At 37.0% G+C, this 18,421-nt stretch overlaps 1 protein-coding gene across 1 annotated transcript in view; it reads left to right on the top strand.

Annotated features, from left to right (window-relative positions):
• The first annotated feature begins 2,235 nt into the window (after nt 1-2,235).
• Nucleotides 2,236-18,421, top strand: part of RUNX1T1 (RUNX1 partner transcriptional co-repressor 1) — a 171,485-nt gene continuing 155,299 nt past the window's right edge. The window contains 3 exon segments of the mRNA XM_044683866.1: nt 2,236-2,390; nt 2,648-2,710; nt 2,712-2,791. Coding sequence (XP_044539801.1) covers nt 2,236-2,390; nt 2,648-2,710; nt 2,712-2,791 — 298 coding nt within the window.

Genomic DNA, 18,421 nt, shown 5'->3' with positions numbered 1-18,421 from the left:
CTAGTATTAAATTGAAAACATGTAAGAATGACAGATTTTCATTCCTTTCAGAGCTCTCACCAGATTTTGTAAGGTATCCTGTCCAAATGGTTAACTTCTTAGCAATGCAACTCCCTCCCACCTTCCTTTTAAACTATTGCACCAGGTCACTTTTTGAAGAATTAAGAAATATTACCTTGTTCATGTCTCAGTGATACCAAGAGGTTTTCACATTATTGGATTACTGGAGGATTTGTGACAGGCCCCTTTTTATCTGACATTCATTGCATTGACAAGATTTTCACACGTGCCCTTCCCCCATCTATGCTCCTGCTTTTCACTTTGTATTACATATCAAATTTCCCTTAATTCTTTTCTGGAGGTGGGAGTGGAGGGAGAGAAAAATCTACCACCAGTACTAAGTGACTGCAAAGGATTGTTTAGCTAAACAGTACCTGCCTTTGCATTCCCTACTTTCCAAGATACTTTTCTGTATTTTTACTCCCCCCCTTCTTCTGTTTAATATGGCTAAAATCAACTGTGTTGTTAGTACAACTTTCAGAGAAACTGAATTCAAAAGCATGCACCAGTGTCTGCTTCCTTCTTGCTGATAGCTTCTGAACTAAAGCTCTTTTCCCTTACAATGACTGACACACACAACCTCCCCCAATCTTCTCCCCCCCCCAAAGATGCCAACCCCTACTCTCTTAGCTGCACACAATTAATGCATCTGATCAGGTGTTCTGAATTCCTGAAGGAAGAGGAAAGCCTAAAGGGGAATCCCTGGGGTGTACCTTTCTTCTGACCCTTTTTGGTGAAGGTGAACTTTGCCTATATAGAATCCTTAAGCAGCTCTAGAATGTTTTGCAATTCCTGTGTCTGGGGCTGATTATAGGGAATCTTGAGTGTTCTCTGGTCCCAGTTAATATCTTTGGCTTAAAATTCCAATCACCAATAAACCCAAACTTCAAAATTCTCTTACCAATTGAATTAAATACCTACTATGTGCAAGACTCTATTCCAGACACTGGATTTATGTGGTGACCTAAAAAGCCACTTTAGTAACTGAATATAAAGTAACATGGCTTATTTTGGTGATAAAGGCAATAAACTAGGGAATGCTAGAGCTAGCTAGAGTTGGGTTGAGGGGAGAAACATTATTTATATTGTGTGTGTGTGTGTGTGTGTGTGTGAGAGTGTGAGTGTGTGTGTGTGTGTGTGTGTGTGAGAGAGAGAGAGAGAGAGAGAGAGAGAGAGAGAGAGAGAAAATATGTATTGGACATAAGAGAGTAGAGGGATGGACCAGCAAAGAAGCAGGGACAGATTTCCACTTAAGGTCAGTTAGGAAAACTGGATTTTATAAACACATACATATGAATAAGAAAAGCATTAAATATTTAGGTATCTATGTATAAATAACTACACGTAGGTGTATGTAAGTAGAGGGATGGAGATTTCTTTATTAAGCCTTCTATATGGTTTAAATGTAAAGACCAAGTTTGAATAGACTGGTTGTGACTCTCTGAATACAAAAAGGAAAGATAAAGAGTGTGATGTAGTGGAAACTGATATAGTTCCACAGCTGATGTGGAACCCGAGGGACCAGAGATAGAATTCTAGCTCTAGCTCTGTGAACTTGGACAACTCACTTAACCCGGTTAAGTCTCTGTTTCCTCATCTGTAAAATGGGGAGGGGAGGGAGTTGATCCTCTGGACTCCTTCTAGACCCAGTTCCTAGAATGAAAGGTTTCTTTGGCATGCTTCTCCAAACAATATCCCATGTTCCCTTTCAGGACAAAAGATTTCTTCTTATCTGGGCCAAGAAGGGAAATTTCATGGAATAGGTTTGACTTCCCCTTCCTACAGAGGTGTTGAGGGCACTGTGGCAGGTTTCTGAATGGCCAGGGACAATGTGCCCTTGGACGGCCTTATCCCCTGGATATCCTTTGCCTGCTAGGAAGAAGGCAGCTAGCTGGATGCAGTGTTGTTGCCCATTTTCACCTCTCCTCCCCTGCTCCCCCTGCCCCCCCCATTTCCTCTTCCTCTGGGTCATTTCCCCCCCTCTTCTTCCCTGTATCCTTTTAAAAAAATTTCCCTTCTCCATCTCTATCTTCTTTTCCTCCCTCTCTCCCTCTCAGTCTCACACACACCCTCTGTTTATTTTCCTGCTTCCATCTGGGCCCTGCTGATATTGTAATCACCCTGATGCACATTGCCTTCCCCCCTCTCTCTCACTCACACACTCACTCACACACAATGTGCCATCCTGACAAGGCTTTTACTTCAGATAAGCTTCGATGTGTGTTTAATGAATACAAAGCCGGGGCCAGGCTGCCGCTTCTGCTTCTGCTGCTGCTGCTGCCGCCGCTGCTGCTGCTGCCGCCACCGCTGCCACCACAGCCGCTGCCTCCGCCACAGCCGCTTCTGCTGCTGCCTCCATAGCCACCTCTGCTCCTGTACTCCTGCCAGTAGGTAATCTCCATGAATAGGGGAGGGGTAGACCAGGAAGAAGGAGGAGTGGGAATGGGGAAAGGAGGGAAGGAAAAAGGGGGTAGGCTGCATTTTTCTTTCCTTCTTTCCCTCCCACCCTCACTCCCTTTCCAAATGATGCAGAAGTCGATAAGACCTAGAGAAGTGAAGATGTAACCTGTTATCTGTCTCTCTTCTTAGCTGGCGGAGAGAATTTACATTTAAAGATTAGCTGGGGGAGAAAGGGAAATCTGCCTTTTGTTGTGGGGTTTTGGAGGAGGCATCAGTTCTGGCCTTGAGGCTATCTCCCATCACCTCCACTATCCAAACAGGACTCACAGAGGTGAGATCACCCCAGGGCCTTATCTCTAATTGGGTTTAGTTTTGCTGGTTTGAATGGGTTTTGGGAGACACACCGAAAGGGGAGGAGGATAATAGATTATTTATTGACTGGACTTTAAAGCCATTACTAGAAGGAGGAAATAAACTGCTTAGTGACTTTATTATATTTATAAATTTGAAGTAAGATAGAGATTCTCTTTGAGATTAAAAGGTCTCTGAATGAAGCCATGGATAGATTTGAATGACTTAAGTGTTTTATCTTCTTTCAGTCTCCTACTTAATTTTAGTAAGAAAAAGAGTTATATGCTCTAGGGTGAATCTGTTTAAATGGAACAGAGTAGAGGGTGAAGGAATCCAGAAAGATTATTTGGTGTTTGGCTTGGCTATTTCTTGGAGTGGCTTTTTGGATGAGTGAGGAGTTAAGAATATTTGGATTGATGGGGAAAACAAATGGAGCATCATTTTAATTTCAGATTAATCTGGTTTTGCTATATGCTTTCATCTCCTTAGTCCAGAGGAAAAAAACACACATTAAATATGTTAGCGATGTCAGGTTTGTTTTAAAGTGGATAATTTCCATTTCATGTTCAGAAATGTAAAAGACATCAAAATTCTTCATGGGACAAAGAGTGCATTACTAACTCTTATACCAGTTTTGGAAGCTAAAAATTGCCGGTTGGATGTAAAGATAAAAAAAGGAATAAAACTGAAAAATATGTTTCTTCCCATAACCAAGGTAAAAGGTGTTTGTAGAGATATATAGATATGATCCAGTAACTAAAAGCCTAATTAAAATTTGTTTAAAGGCAGGGGGGGCATGTATCCTTGTTGACAGCAGCAGATCGATTGGGTAAGACAATAGAGTCCCATTATTTTACTTCTATTGACTGAACATATTGACATTTCAGGTTTGCGATTGCCTCAGTGAGCATGATGAAACACTGAAATTCACAGACCAACTAGCTAGAGTGGCACATATATTACTGTATGTCATCTCTGCCTTCGGGTTACCTTATCACTGAAGCAGAATGGTAATGGATGGTAGAAGAGTACTTCACATGGGTTAGGGCTCCATCAGTTAAGAAACTGACATGGACCAGGTCTTTGGACCATCTTTAATTATACCTAGAATTATGTACAGGGTGAATGGTGCTTATTAATTGGACTGGGGAGTGGAAAGGGGGGAGGGGGATACTGCATTTTGAGTTTCCCATCTGAGAAGCAAACTGGCTAAACAAGGTCCTTATCTTCATGTTTCATAAGCAAGAAGACTCATTTTCAACTTTTGCATTTAACACACCAACCAATATCAGTAGTGAATTGTTGGAGTTATAATTTAGATGCTTGCCAGGTTGGGCTAGGATGACATCTGTTCTTCCACAGTCTGGGATATTCCAACCCCCAAGCACCTGCTAAAGCTACATCTAATATAAAACATGTCTAAGGATAGTGGATAGTAAAGGAAACTTCAAAATATGGTTAATGATCTGGGGATCTTTTTTTTCTTCTCTTGCTCTATTTTTGTTCAATAATATGGGAAAATATGAAAATTTTAGGAATACAAAGGCATATAAATATAGTCTGGTCTTAGAGATTATATATTTTATATATATATGCATGCATGTATATATAATAGAGATATTTATATATGTGAATATAACCTGTGCAGCTGAGAGGAGGAAAAATATCAACTACAAACTATTCATCTTCTTAGTTTCCTTACTTTTTGGGGGAAACTTATTTTCATCATCTTGGCTATGAAAAGAAATTGTGTCTTGGGTAAACTAAAGAATGAAGGGAATTTTAGGCAGACAAAGAACTAAGATGAAGAATTAGTAAATGACAACCTATTTTAAAAAGTTTAATGTAATTATAAAGAGGTATTATGGTATTTATATTGTATATTTATCTGTATCAGTTGTTGTCAATAAGTAAGCTACTGATGCCCTGAAAGATGGTTAGAAGAAAACTAGTCCTTTATACCATTTTCATGAAAATGTTAGGTTTCTATTTGATCAGCAGGTGCTGTGAAGATGAAAGCCATGTGTACATTTTCAGAAGGCCAAAAGTGTCAATTCAGAAAAGGAAAGTGATAAGAGAAAATGCAATCAGTTTTCCTGTTTTCAATTTGTACAGGATTTGAAGAGCTGTTTTGTTAAACTGCTACATCTGCTCCAATATGAATATTGAACTACTTCCACTAAAAATAACACCCTGTAATTTGGAAGCTACTGCAATCTTTTGTTAATGCAAGTGGGTTATTTAAAAACAAAAAAAAATACAAAAAAACCCCAATTTTCTATTCTGAAAACCTCTTGCCTAATATGCATTTTTGTTTATTGGCACTTTTATCTTTAGCAGATAAAATGCTATTATGCAATTAGGACCTGACCTTGCTTGGCTGTAAAAGAGGTATCCATAGGTGAAGATCAGGGTGGCTTCCACAAAACAAAATGCATTTTTTAATCTTAAAAAATACTGTATTAATATATTCTAATCCTTTGAAACTAGTTATTGCTTTCATGTTCCAGTAGTACATTATTTTTACCCACTGCCAACTAATAGGACATACAGTTAACAATATTCCATTGCACAGTAAGCTTTCTTTGATTTATTTCACCCTTATTATACCTGCAAATTTAAGTTTAAACCAATCAAGAATATTTTACTTACCGAGGCTTTCAGAATAATTTTTTTTCAGGCTTAAATAAAATGATTAAATTATGCTTGAGTGCCTGCATACAAAAGCATTGGTTTAATAGTGCTGCTAATCAAATAAGTTTTATGGACGCGGAAAGCACCCCATTAGAGAAAAATTGGAAGCATTTTACCAGTGACATATTCAGGAAAAAGAAAGGTTTATTTTCAGGCATTTAATGTTAATGATGATGATAAATAATAATAATAATAACCCATCTTTTCATATAGTCCTATCGAAATTATCATTTGATCCTATACCTTGAATGGAAGAAACAAATGGATGAAAGCACTTTCTTTGTTGAATTTGAAAGTGGGAAACTAGTATTTCAATAAAGAAGACTGAAATTTTTAAAAATTCAGTTTTATTTTCAATTCCAAATTTTCTCCCTCCACCAACCCCCTCCCTACCAGTTGAGAAGATAAGAAACACAAAAACTTCTTACAAATATGAAGTCACAAAAAACAAATTTAAACACCAAAATTTGGATGAAGCTGAGCAATTTACGCAATATACAGTTTTGCAAATGGATTGACTTGGTAACAATAGTGTTGCTGCTATTGTGTTCAGTCACGTCCAATCCTTTGAACCATACTGTCCATGTAGTTTTCTTTTAAAAAAAATACAGAAGTGGTTTCCATTGGATTAAGGCAAATAGAAGTTAAATCACTTGCTAAGGGTCACAGAGCTAGTGAATGTCAGAGGTCAGATTTGAACTCTGGTCTTCTGACCAAGCCTAGTACTCCTAAAAGTAAAAATGAGTGACTTATAAAGTATAAGTAGTGGTCATCAGGGAAAATTAGTTATTGATCCTTATTTCTTACACTGGCAAATGACCTTTTTTCTTTTTTAACCTTTACCTTCTGTCTTAGAATTGATGCTAAATATTGTTTCCAAGGCAGAAGAGCAATAAGGGCTGGATAAGTGGGGTAAAGTGACTTGGCCAGGATTATACCATTAGGAAGTATCTGAACCACATTTGAACCCAGGACCTTCCATCTCCAGACCTGGGTCTAGCCAGTGAGCCACCTAGCTGCCCCAACTATACATTTTTAGAGAAAATCACAGTCTCATGTATGGGTTAAAAAAATTGTGCTAAATTAACATGTGTGATATTAACATGTTGTCTCTTAAAACTTTAACTCTTAAAAAAGAATGGTCAGTTTAAAGCATGTATTTTGATTGTAATAAATCAAAATGATTTATGATTTAGTTGTGCTTTCTGTAATCTAGAATTTGAGGTAAAAATTTAAAAGGTATTTTTCTTCTAGAACTTTCTGAATCTAGTGACCTGAAGTAGGTATATACCTTTAATGTTCAGTAGTACCTAGTATCTTCTTAAATAATGACCTTGAGCCACCTATTCATGTGTACAGTGAAAAAGCAAGAGAGCTACAGAATTCACCCCAACCAGTTTGTACAATTTCTTACAATATATGTCATGCAATTCTGAAATACTGACAGTATTAGAGGCTAAGTGGCATTGTCAATATTTCCATAGGAAAGCCTCCTATATAAGGTGTTTGTGAAATAATGTCAATGCCTTCTCCACTGGAGCCAATAGAGGTTAATATATGGATCCTGATTTTTAGAACAGTGAGCTTTTGCATTGCCTCTGTTTTGGGAAAGGTTAAAACTATTTAAAGCATTTGAAACCCCTGGCAAGAATTGGGCTTCTGCAGGCACTACTGAAAGTCTGATATTTTTATTAAGTTGCATATTAATAGCATTTTCCATGTATTAACCCATGAAGGAAGAAGATGAATTTTTTTGTTGGTTTTTTTTATAGCTTATTTTGATTAATGCCACTAAGGCCTATTCTTGTAAAAATGCCTGTGAGAACACTGGTTTCCTTTGAGTGGATTTGGAAGTATGGAAAGAAAGATATAGAGCCCTGCTTTTAAGCTTCCTCCCATTATCTATCCTACAATCTACCTACCTCAAAGGGGTGTTTGGAATGTGACTACCCAGGTTCATTTAATCTATTCAAACCTGGGGCTTCTACCACTAACCTCAGCTTGAAGATTTTTCAGTTGTCGGATTGGGGAATCCCTAGGGTATTATGTAGTTGCTGGTTTTCATCAAGATCTGGCTATATTCCAGTAGTGGGGGAAGTTAGTGTATTTTACATTTTCAGAATTGTGTATTTGAAAGTAAACTTCTTATAGAATGTCCTTAGCTATCAAGTTGCGAAATACTATTTGAAAATGATACATTTGGAAGATTAAAAACACTTCTTTTTTAAAGCATTGTTTCCCATCTCTTCTAACAGTGAATGAGATTATAGTTTTGAGTTTGTAGATTTCCCTTTTTCTATCCCATTTCAATTTCTGTCCCTAATTCTACTACCAGAAAAGATTTTATGTGGATTCTTAGAGCTCTCCTACCTTTATGATATATAAGAACATTGAAAGGATTTAGGAAATTTTCTCAGGAGTGACAGGAAGAAATATTTTTGTTTCAGAGTAAGAGGAGGACCATTAATGATAAAATAGTATCTATCTACCTTTAACAAAATTTGCAAAGCTAGCAAAATGGTTTACATAAATGAACTCCTTTGATCCTCACAAAAACCCTGTGAGAGGCATTTTACAAGTAATTTCATTTTACAAATGAGGATGAGATTTAGATTAAGAACTAGTTAACCCAGAGACACTCAACTAATAAAAGTCAGAGTTGGGATCTGAATCAAGTCTCCATGGGCAGAAGCAAAGGATAGAGCACTGGATACTGAGACAGATGATCTGAGTTCAAATCTAGCTTCAGACACTAGTGGCATGACCCTGGGCAAGCCACTTAATCCTGTTTGCCTCACATTTCCTCATCTGTAAAGTGATCTGGAAAAAGGAAATGTATCCACTCCAGTATCTTTGTCAAGAAAATTTCAAATAGGGTCATGAAGAGCTGGACAGGACTGAAAAATGACTGAACAACAGCAGCCATTCCCTTAGGGGTCAATTCCAAGAATGCTTTACTCTGTTGAGTCATTTAGTTGAAGTCAGTGTGGTTTTCTTGCAAAGATACTGGAATGGTTTGCCATTTCCTTCTCCAGGATGTCCCCATTTTACAAAATGAGGAACGGAGTCAAATGAAGGCAAAGTGACTTACCCAGGGTCACACAGTGAGTTTCTGAGGTTAGATTTGAATCCATATCTTCCTGACTCCAGATACTTGATATTCTATCCATTGTCACCTAGCAGCCTTTAGCTGCTCTTTAGTTCAGAATTTTTAAGATTTCATTTGTTGCCCAACAAAAAAGAGCCTTACTCATTTACTTTAGAAAGTGCCTGCCAGAATTGGTCTGGTCTATTATAATATAAACTATTATCCTGAATGTACAGATGAGTCACTTGATTGAGAAAGGAAGAGTAAATTTAAATTCAGTGGTGATGAGTACATCTATGACCTGTTGACAGCTGAAAGTGAAGACTTTTAAGGATATTTCAAAATTCAGAGTAATAGATGAAATCTAGTAAACTGGTATCTGGGAATGAATCATCTCACTGGGTCAGTTGTAAAGTCTTAAGTGGGAAAATTGTAAAGAAATACTCATTTCAACACTGACACAATCAACTATTTATAACAAAATTAATAAATCTAGGTATTGAGTGATGTTTGAGTATGACAGGAACTGAGAGTTCTGACTATGGTTGCCTGTTGTAGTTTAGTTAGCTGAGATTAAAATATTTCAATTTGGCAAGAATTTGAGCATGACTTACAAAAGTCCTAATCATCAAAGGTCAGGCTTCCTTTGTGATCAAAGAGGTAGTGGTCTCTGTTTCTGTCATGGTCAAGGAAAGAAGGAAAACATTTATTAAGTGCCTATACTGTGCTAAATACTTTACAAATATCATCTCATTATTCCTGATGGTACTTGAAATCTATTATTCATTAGAATGTTTATTCATTCAATAATAAATTATTATGGGGGCAGCCGGGTAGGTCAGTGGATTGAGAGCCAGGCCTAGAGACTAGAGGTCCTTAGGTTTAAATCTGTCCTCAGGTACTTTCTGGCTGTATGACCCTGGGTAAGTCACTTAACCCCCATTGCCTAGCCCTTACCACTCTTCTGTCTTGGAACCAATACACAATATTAATTCTAAGATGTTCTAAGGGTTTTAAAAAAAAATGTTATAAAGAATTACTCTGTATGAGTCACTGTCCCAGGTGCTAGAGATGCAAAGGAAAACTGAGGTGGGGGTGGGGGGGAGGAACATTCCTCTCTTCAAGGCACTTAAGTTGATAATTAAGTAAAAAAAAAAAATCAAGGAGGGAGAGAGCCCCAACAATTGGGAAAAGCTTTTCATTGAATATTATACCCTGGTGGAATCTTTAAGGGTTAAGCAATTGGAGTTGTGATTTGCCCAGGGATACACAGCCAGGAGGTGTCTTGAGGTCAGATTTGAACCCATCTCCAGGACTAGGTCTCTTTATTTACTGAGCCACCTATCTGCCCCAGGAAGAAAGGTTTTAAAGTAAGAGGGGCTTGAGTTTCAGCTGAGCTCCTAGGTTTCATTGCTTTACTGGATGATATGAAAGGTAGCCAGGACTGTTGCTTAGTCCACATACATCAAACATTTATGTTGGGGTAGACACTGTGATAAACTCTAAGGTTCTAGTGAAAGGCAAAAGACACCCTTGCTCTCAAGGAGCTCATGGTCTGATGTGGAGACAACATGAAAAGATTTCTGTACCAACAAGATAATAGGTTAAATTGGAGGTAATAGTAAAAATGGGGGAGAACGCTAGAATTCAAACTGCAGGAGTAACTGGGAATGGTGTTGAAATTTAGTGTGAAGTAAGACTGAGGACTTGCCCCACTCTTCCTTCCCTTCAAGGGAACGTCCCCAAACACATACCTTTCAGGAAAATGTGTCACATTTCCCTAACTAGGTTGTAATCAAGTCCTCAGGAGATGCTAGTATTGACTTGAGTGGGTTGGACATTATCGTAAAAAGCCTTGTAGAAAACATCACCAAGAGTTTTAACAACACTGGCTAACCGTGTTCAAGAAGCAGGCATCCATTACTAAGTTCCAGGGAGAGTACTGGCAGGGTGGTGAGATAATTAGAACACTAGGAGAGAGGAGCCACACTATGATCCTATTAAAACGAATATTTGGTAAGAATGCTTCACTGGAGATTAAGGGAGAGCATTCCTAGTGACACTCAGGTAGGGCCTGTTGCCAAGGAGATTAAAACATACTGCCGCCAGCGACCAGAGAATCCTGCCAAAAAGTTTATAGATAATGGTATGTGAGGGGTTGCTATGGCAGGACGGTGGGGCCTGGGAAATAGGATTGCAGAATTGCTAAAAGCATTTAAGGTATCCATCAAATGAAGACCATGGTTAGTGGAAAAGCAGATTGAAGAGTCAACTCCAGAATGTTATTTTAATTATCCTGGAGCTAAGCAGATTTTTAAAAATAGCTATCTTATGAAGTCAATTAGGTATTGGGGTCCCCCCCCAGTTTTGACAGATTTACTGATCTAAAGATATATATGTAGCAAAGGTAGCAATAAAATATCCATCAGGAAGGACAACACAGTTTACTTCCTATATATATATATATGTATATATGTTATGTACACAGTGATGAACAAACACAGGTGGGAAGAGCAGCAGATGATACTGGGATGAACTACAGTGTTTACAAGCATTGATATTGTGATCCTTTCCCCAGAATGGACACACTCTTCGAAGTGACAGTGACAGTGAGATTGCTTTGACTTTTATCCCGAGACAAAGAAATTATTATTATTATTGTTGTTATTGTTATTATTATTAACCCTACTCCCACCTGTCACACACACATTTATGTCTTTATACTAGCTAGTTTTATTGAAAAACTGAATCCACATTTGAGCTCTGGAAAACAAATATGGTCCATGAATTCTCATCTCTCTTGGCTTAGTTGAGTTAATAGGTGAGTAAATAGGTCAGGACAGGTCTAAAAGAAAAGTAAATGTAATCTGTCTCTTTTTGACTTGGCTAGAAGGAGGGAGGAGGGTATATAAGATAAGTTATAAAGGAAAGATAGTTCTGATAGTGACTTTTAATGTTTTGGTAGCTCTTAAATCGGCAGTATATTTCAGTGAGACTCACTGAATGATCATTTAATTCAGATATATAATATATAAATTCATATTATATATATATATGAATTCATATAACTATAAATCATAATTTAACAGTATCTGAAAAGTAAAATTCTTAAAATGAGGTAAAGGTAACTTATTTCAAATCAAAATCAAATTACTGAATAATTATTGACCGCCTACAGTGTGCAAGACAACAGTGAAGAATGGGCTCAGGGAGAGAGATGATCTAAATCATCAGATCCACTGGAAGGTCTTCTAATGCAACTACTTCCTGAGCAGGAATATCATTCCTGGTATCCTTAATAAGTGCTCTGCCAACCTCCCTCTGGAGTTGTGCAGTGACAATAGAACACACTACTTCCTCTGAGGCAGCCCATTCAATTTTTGGGTCATGACAGATTTTCTTTCAAATTGATATCTACATCTTCCTAATTTCCATCTACTTCTATTTCTGCCCTTCAGGGCCAACCTGGAGAAGTTTAGACCCTCTTCCTTATGACAGTGCTTCAAACACATGAATAGTCATTTCCTTTCTCAAATCTCTTAGACTGTTGTCTTTTCTTTTATAAACATTCACAGTACCTTTCAGTTGATTCAAGGATAGCAGGATGCAAAGTCCCTTAACCATCTTGATTTTCTTTTCTAGTGCACATGTTCCCATTTGATAATATTCTTCCTTTAAAAATATGGTACTTAGTACTAATTACAATACTTCAGATACAAGCTGCTCAGGTAGGAATTAGCCTTTCTTTTAGTAACCCACTTGAATTTGTTCAGCCTAAGGAGATTTCAGACTCTTTTGCAGCCATGTGACATACGAGTTGACACACTGAGCTCATAGTTGTTGAAATACCAAGGTTTTTTACATGAGAATTTCTGTTTAGTCCCACTCCTTTCATCTTCTACTTTCTTTTTTTCTTTAAAAATTTTTTTTCCCAATTACATGTAAAATTTTTAACATTTAAAAACATTTTTTAGTTCCAAATTCTCTTCCTTCCTCTCCTCACTTTCCATTGTGAAGACAGATAACATGATATAGGTCACACATATGAAGACAGACAACATGATATAGGTTACACATGCAAGTGCATGTGTAAAACATTTCCATATTCATTATACTTTCAAAAGTTGACTTTTGAAACCAAATGATGGGTTTCCTTTTATTAGATTTGACCCATCATTCTGTTGACCTCTTTGTCTTATTTTGGACCCCAATACCAGCTTTTAATGTTTTGGCTATTCCTCTCAGAAGTTTGCCACCCTGAAATTTGATAAACATGCCATATATGCCTTCATCCTAGTAATTAATGAAGTTATAAGATTGACTCTGATAACATGGAATTTATAGTGGGAAGGTGGGAAGGACTGTAGAGTAGGATTTAGACTTATAGCAAGTTAATAAAAGAGAAATAGTCAAAAATATCGATAAAGTTTTCATAAGACATATGAATATTTCTAAATAAATTATTATGGAAAACAAGTGCAGTGATTACATTTATGTAATGCTTAAAGTGACTTCAGAGCTCTGAATTTTTATCCTCATTTTCCTGAAGAGGAAACCAAGGCTCAGGGAAATAAAGTCCACCTATGTTCTTCACATTCAAAGAAAAGAGAAAGCAAAATGATCTTTCATGTTCTTAATCCTCCTTGATTTATACATTATTTGATACTCTGCATAACACTCTCTTCCTTTTTCATATTTCTTTATGTGGCTTTCCCAGTCCTGAATTATCAAGATTATTCTCTGACTCTTGACCAAATTTTTTTGTCTCCTCATTCTTCCATCCCTTAAACGTGAGTATTCCCTGAGGTTCTGTCTTAGCTCCTATTTTCTACTCTCTTGCCTTTAACCATTTATTATCACGTGTGTTTTCTTCATTTCAGGGATTCCCTCCATGCAAAATGATTTCTTCATTGATAGCTTCAACCTGAACTCCACCTCAGAGCCCAGTTTAATATTTTTCAATTGCATACTGGATAGCTTAGGCTAAATGTCCCACTATAACCTTAAATTCAATCTGTCTAAAACGGAGCACATCATTTTCTGCCCTAAAACAACCACTCCCCCAACTACTTTATTTCTGTTAGTGACAACACTATCTAACAGAAATCCTAGGCTTGTAACCTAGAATCATCCTTTATTCTTATTCCATATATCCAAATCTTGTTTATAACTGTGAAGTATCTCTTGAATCAGAACCCTCTTATCCAGTTCTACCGCAATCACCAATTTACAGATCTTATCTATTCTTGTCCAGACTATTTGAAATAACCCCGATTGGGCTTCTTGATGCCAATGTATACACTCTTCAACGAATGCCTCAATGTATTGCCTAAGTAATCTTCTCAATGTCCCCTCTCTGACCATGGCAAACCTCAATTTCATAACATTCAGTGGTTCTCCTTTATCTACTAAATAAACCATACATTCTTTAAACTAGATTACAAGACTGCCACAGTTTGGGTTCAACTTACCTAGTTCTGCTCACATATTCTGTTTTCTTGTCAAACTGTACAATTAACCATCCTGTCCTCTCTTATCTGTGTGCCTTTGTTCAATGCCTGGATACAATTCCCCCTTGATCCTTGCCTATTAGTATTAGTTGAAATTGTCTTGTTTAATGCTTCAAACTTTACAAAATGATTCATATTCATTTCATGATTACCTTGGAAGGTAAGCTCCTACAGACATCTCATTTTTAAAATGTGGAAACTGAGGCTCAGTCCTTACATAATTCTTATCATTTCTCCATGACTTTAGAAATTCCTTGAGAGTAGAACCTATGTTCTGTTTCTCTAGCCCTTGTGCCTAATATACTTCTTCATAAAAATAAAACTTGTTGTGCTAACATTAATTACATTAATTGCATTAACATTAATTAAACATTAACATTAATGCTGTAGCATTCAGGGAAGACTTTGAATGGAATTTTGAGTTATTTTTTGAGAGATATGGGGCAAATTTGGCTAGACATACTAGGAAGAGAGGCAAAAATATTGGGAATGGGAAAATACAAGTTTTCTATAAGGGATAAATTGATGAGGATGGAATGTTCATGTAGGAAAATAGAGACAAAGTTGGAAATAAGCCTTGTAAGTTAGGTTGTGGAGGTTCTTAAATACAAAGTTAAAATTAAAGTTCTTATTTCTGTAGAGCAGGGGTTCTTTATCTTTTGTGTCATGGGCCCTTTTTGGCAGGGTAGTTAAGCCTTGAGACCTCTTTCCAGAATAATGTTTTTAAATGCATAAAATAAAATACATAGGATTCTAAATGAAACCAATTACACAAACAGGCACTTAATCAGAATATATATTTTTTAATAATCCATAGACCCTAGATTAAGAATCCTGATAGTAGAGAATAGGATGATAATGGGATTTATTTTTAGCCAGTTTTTATAATAATTAATATACATTATAGGAGAGTAGCATTATCAGAAATGTCTTTTAGGAAACTTTGGCTGTTCATATTATTTAGGCTGTGTCAGAATAGGGAGAAGGTAGAGGCATGGAGATCAGTTAAAAATATTATAGTACCATAGATATGAAGTGATAAGGACTAGAATTAGGCAGGAGGCAGTGATGACTAGAAAGAGAGGACAAAAGCAAGATGATTTGTAAAGGAGTTAATGGAAAGATTTTTGTGATTGATTGAATATCTGGGTCAGGAGAAGGGAAAGGGAGCAGTTCAGATGGCTTGACATATTTCAAATGTAAATGATTGGAGGAATGATGGTACCAATGACCGAAATAGGGAAATTGGGATAAACCAGGGCTATAACTAAAAAATTTTGAACCTAGAACAAGAAATTGGGAGCAAGGGAGCAGGGGTAAGTTGTGAAAGTTAGGACACTGCTATGAAGAAGTGGAGAAGAATTTCACTGAGGAACATCCGATAGCTTCCAGTCTGTTCCAACAAACATTAAGTATTTCCTTTGTGTAAGGTACTGTGCTAGTTAGGCTTTGGGTGTACAGGGATAAAATTAAAAACAAAACAGCTAAAAAAATACTTGTTTTCAAAGAGCTTACTGGTAGAATAAAATTATATATGATAACTTAAAGAGAACACTAATGACTGGGGAATCTAGGAAATCTTCCTGGGCATTGTAAGAAAGGAAGGATTCTGAGAGATGGAGGTTTAGGAAAGAGCCCATTCCAGGCAAGGAGGATAGACAATACAACCCTCACCCTACTTCTTACAATCAATACTGTGTATTGATTCCAAAGCAGAAGAGTGGTCACAGATAGGCAATGGGGGTTAAGTGACTTGCCCAGGGTCACACAATTAGGAAATGTCTGAAGACAGATTTGAACCCAAGACCTCCAGTCTTTGGTGCTGACTCTCAATCTACTGAAACACCCAGCTGTACCCTCCAGTAGTTTAAATATCCTTTGCCACAATTAAAATCTCTTTCCCAGGTCAGAATTGGAGATACAAATTTTGGAATCATTTTATACATAGGATTATAGATCTAGACTTGGGAAGCACATTAGGGGTCATCCAGTGTAGCTCCCCTCCTTTTTTTTTTTTTTAATAGATGAAGAAACTGAGGCCCAGATTAAGTGACTTGCTCCAGAGGTGAGATTTAGGCCCAGATTAATAGAGGTCATGATTGAAGCTATAATAGATGAAGATATTCAGGGGAAAGCGTGTAGTTGAAAGACTTCCAAACCTGGAGTTCCTGGGTCTGTAGGGTATCTATGGGAATATCTCAAGGGGCCCATGTGTTTGGATGGGAAAAAATTATCTTTATTTTAATGTAATTGAGCTCCTTGGTAATCCAACTAATTATATGTATTTTAAAATATTTTTAATCGAAAATCTTTAATTAATTTAGAATATTTTTCCATGGTTACATGAATCATATTCTTTCCCTCCCTTCCACCACCCCACCCCCAGCCAACACACAATTTCACTGGGTTTTACATGTATCATTGATCAAGACCTATCTCCATTATTTTATAATATTTTAAGAAGGGATCTATAGATGTCTTTGGATTGTTAAAGTTGTCTAGGACACAACACAAAAATTTTAAGAACTACTACGTTCTGGGAGGTTATCTGAGATCTGAGAACTTTGTTAATCTTGGTCTCATTTAGGTGTTTAAGAAAGAAGTTATCAAGGAGATAGGAAGAACATTCAGAGTAAACAACTCAAGATAACTACATCTTAAACATTAAGGAAGTTTTCAAAGAGAATGGGAAATAAACAGTTTTGAATGATGCAGAGATAAATCAAGGGTGATAAGAACTGGAAAAAAATTCAGATTTGATAATTAGTAGGTCCCTGGTGACCAGTGCCATATCTAGGTTGGGGCAATTAGGGTGTTGGTTTAGGATATTTGAAATTTAGAGGTCGAAAAGTTTTAAAATAATAAGAATAGTAATTTTAAAAATAGGAAAAGTCCAGTTGTCCCATTTTCTTTGGTAGCTCCAACTCTTCCTACTTCCTCCCCTTCCTCCCTTAAGTTATGCTTATCCTGTCTGCTGCCTTTTGGTTTCCCAGGGTCTTCCTCTGCTGGGGACTGTGACCTTGTTCCCTGGTTTCTTCAGGGCATGGAGTTTGCCTATGCAATTGAATTTGGCCTGATGACCTTCTGCTTCCTTTTTACATTATAAATTTAAATTTTCCTGGTGCTTGCTCTCTCTTGAAGCCCAAATTTCTGGTCTAGATTCCGGTGGATGACCTTTGAGAGTAGTTTTCAGTAGTATAAACTTATACTGGTAGAGGTAGAAACCAGATGGATGGCAAAGGGTTGACTAGAGAGGGGGCAGTAAGGAAGTTAAGACATAGTTACAAAAACATGTTCCTTTGAGAGAGTTTCCATATTCCACTATTCAACAAAACCTTGAGGATGAAAATAATAGAAAAGGGTGCACTGATCCTGGAGTCCAGAAGACCTGAGTGCAAATATTGCCTCAAACACTAGTCTTAGGACCTTGGGCAAATTACTCAATTTCTATCTCACCATCAGTTTCCTTATCTGTAAAATCTGTAAAATGAAGGGAGTTTTCAGCTCTAAAAGTGTGATCTTAGGGGACATGAAGTCTATATTCAGTCACCTGGAGAGCTGTAATGTGGGAGAATAGAATGTACTTTGTCATAGGGTGTTGTTTTTCTCATTACCAGACATTTTTAATCAGATGCTGGATGACTATTTGTTTGAAGGAGTCCTCTTCTGCTCTGGTAGAATTGGACGGGATAGTCTCTCAGGTTCCCTTCAGCTCTGAGATTCTCTGACTTTAAGAATAGAATTCAGTCCTAGATATAAGAGGCTGTAGTTACTGATACACCCAAGAAACTTTTGAATAGGTTTTGTCTCTAAAGAGATTCCCAAGTCTTGGGCCCTAAAGGCAGAATTCCTTCCAAACTTTAGTATGCACAGCAGTTTGTTTTGGTTCATAGCCTTCAATCTTGGGGAGATTGCAGTAGATCTACTTTTAATCTTTGGTCCTAAAGCTGGTTTGGAAATTTTTATTATTTCTCTGAAAATATTCATTCTTGAGGTTCTTCCCCCCCAACTACCTTAAACAAGCAGTTGTGCTTGACAAAAAATCATGGAAGAGAATAATCAAGCTCAAGATTATTTAGCGTTACTTATATGTCCTAGTAAAACTTTGAACCCATTCTATTTTCTTAAAGCTCTTTTAGAGGATATTTACCTATGTTTTAGAAGATATATACTTCTATGTTTCATGTACCTATGTTGTTTTCCAAAAGCAAAATTCACCTACTTTGGTCCATGAGCAAATTGCTTTTAAGTTCTTGCCTTTTATTTCTAAAAAGTCTGCTAGAGAGGAAAAATATATATTGTCCAGTTGTTGAGAACT

The sequence above is a fragment of the Gracilinanus agilis genome, chromosome 1, assembly GCF_016433145.1.
Source record: "Gracilinanus agilis isolate LMUSP501 chromosome 1, AgileGrace, whole genome shotgun sequence".
Lineage (NCBI taxonomy): Eukaryota > Metazoa > Chordata > Mammalia > Didelphimorphia > Didelphidae > Gracilinanus > Gracilinanus agilis.
Note: the sequence above shows the minus strand (reverse complement) of the source record. Positions and strands in the feature narration are given on the sequence as shown.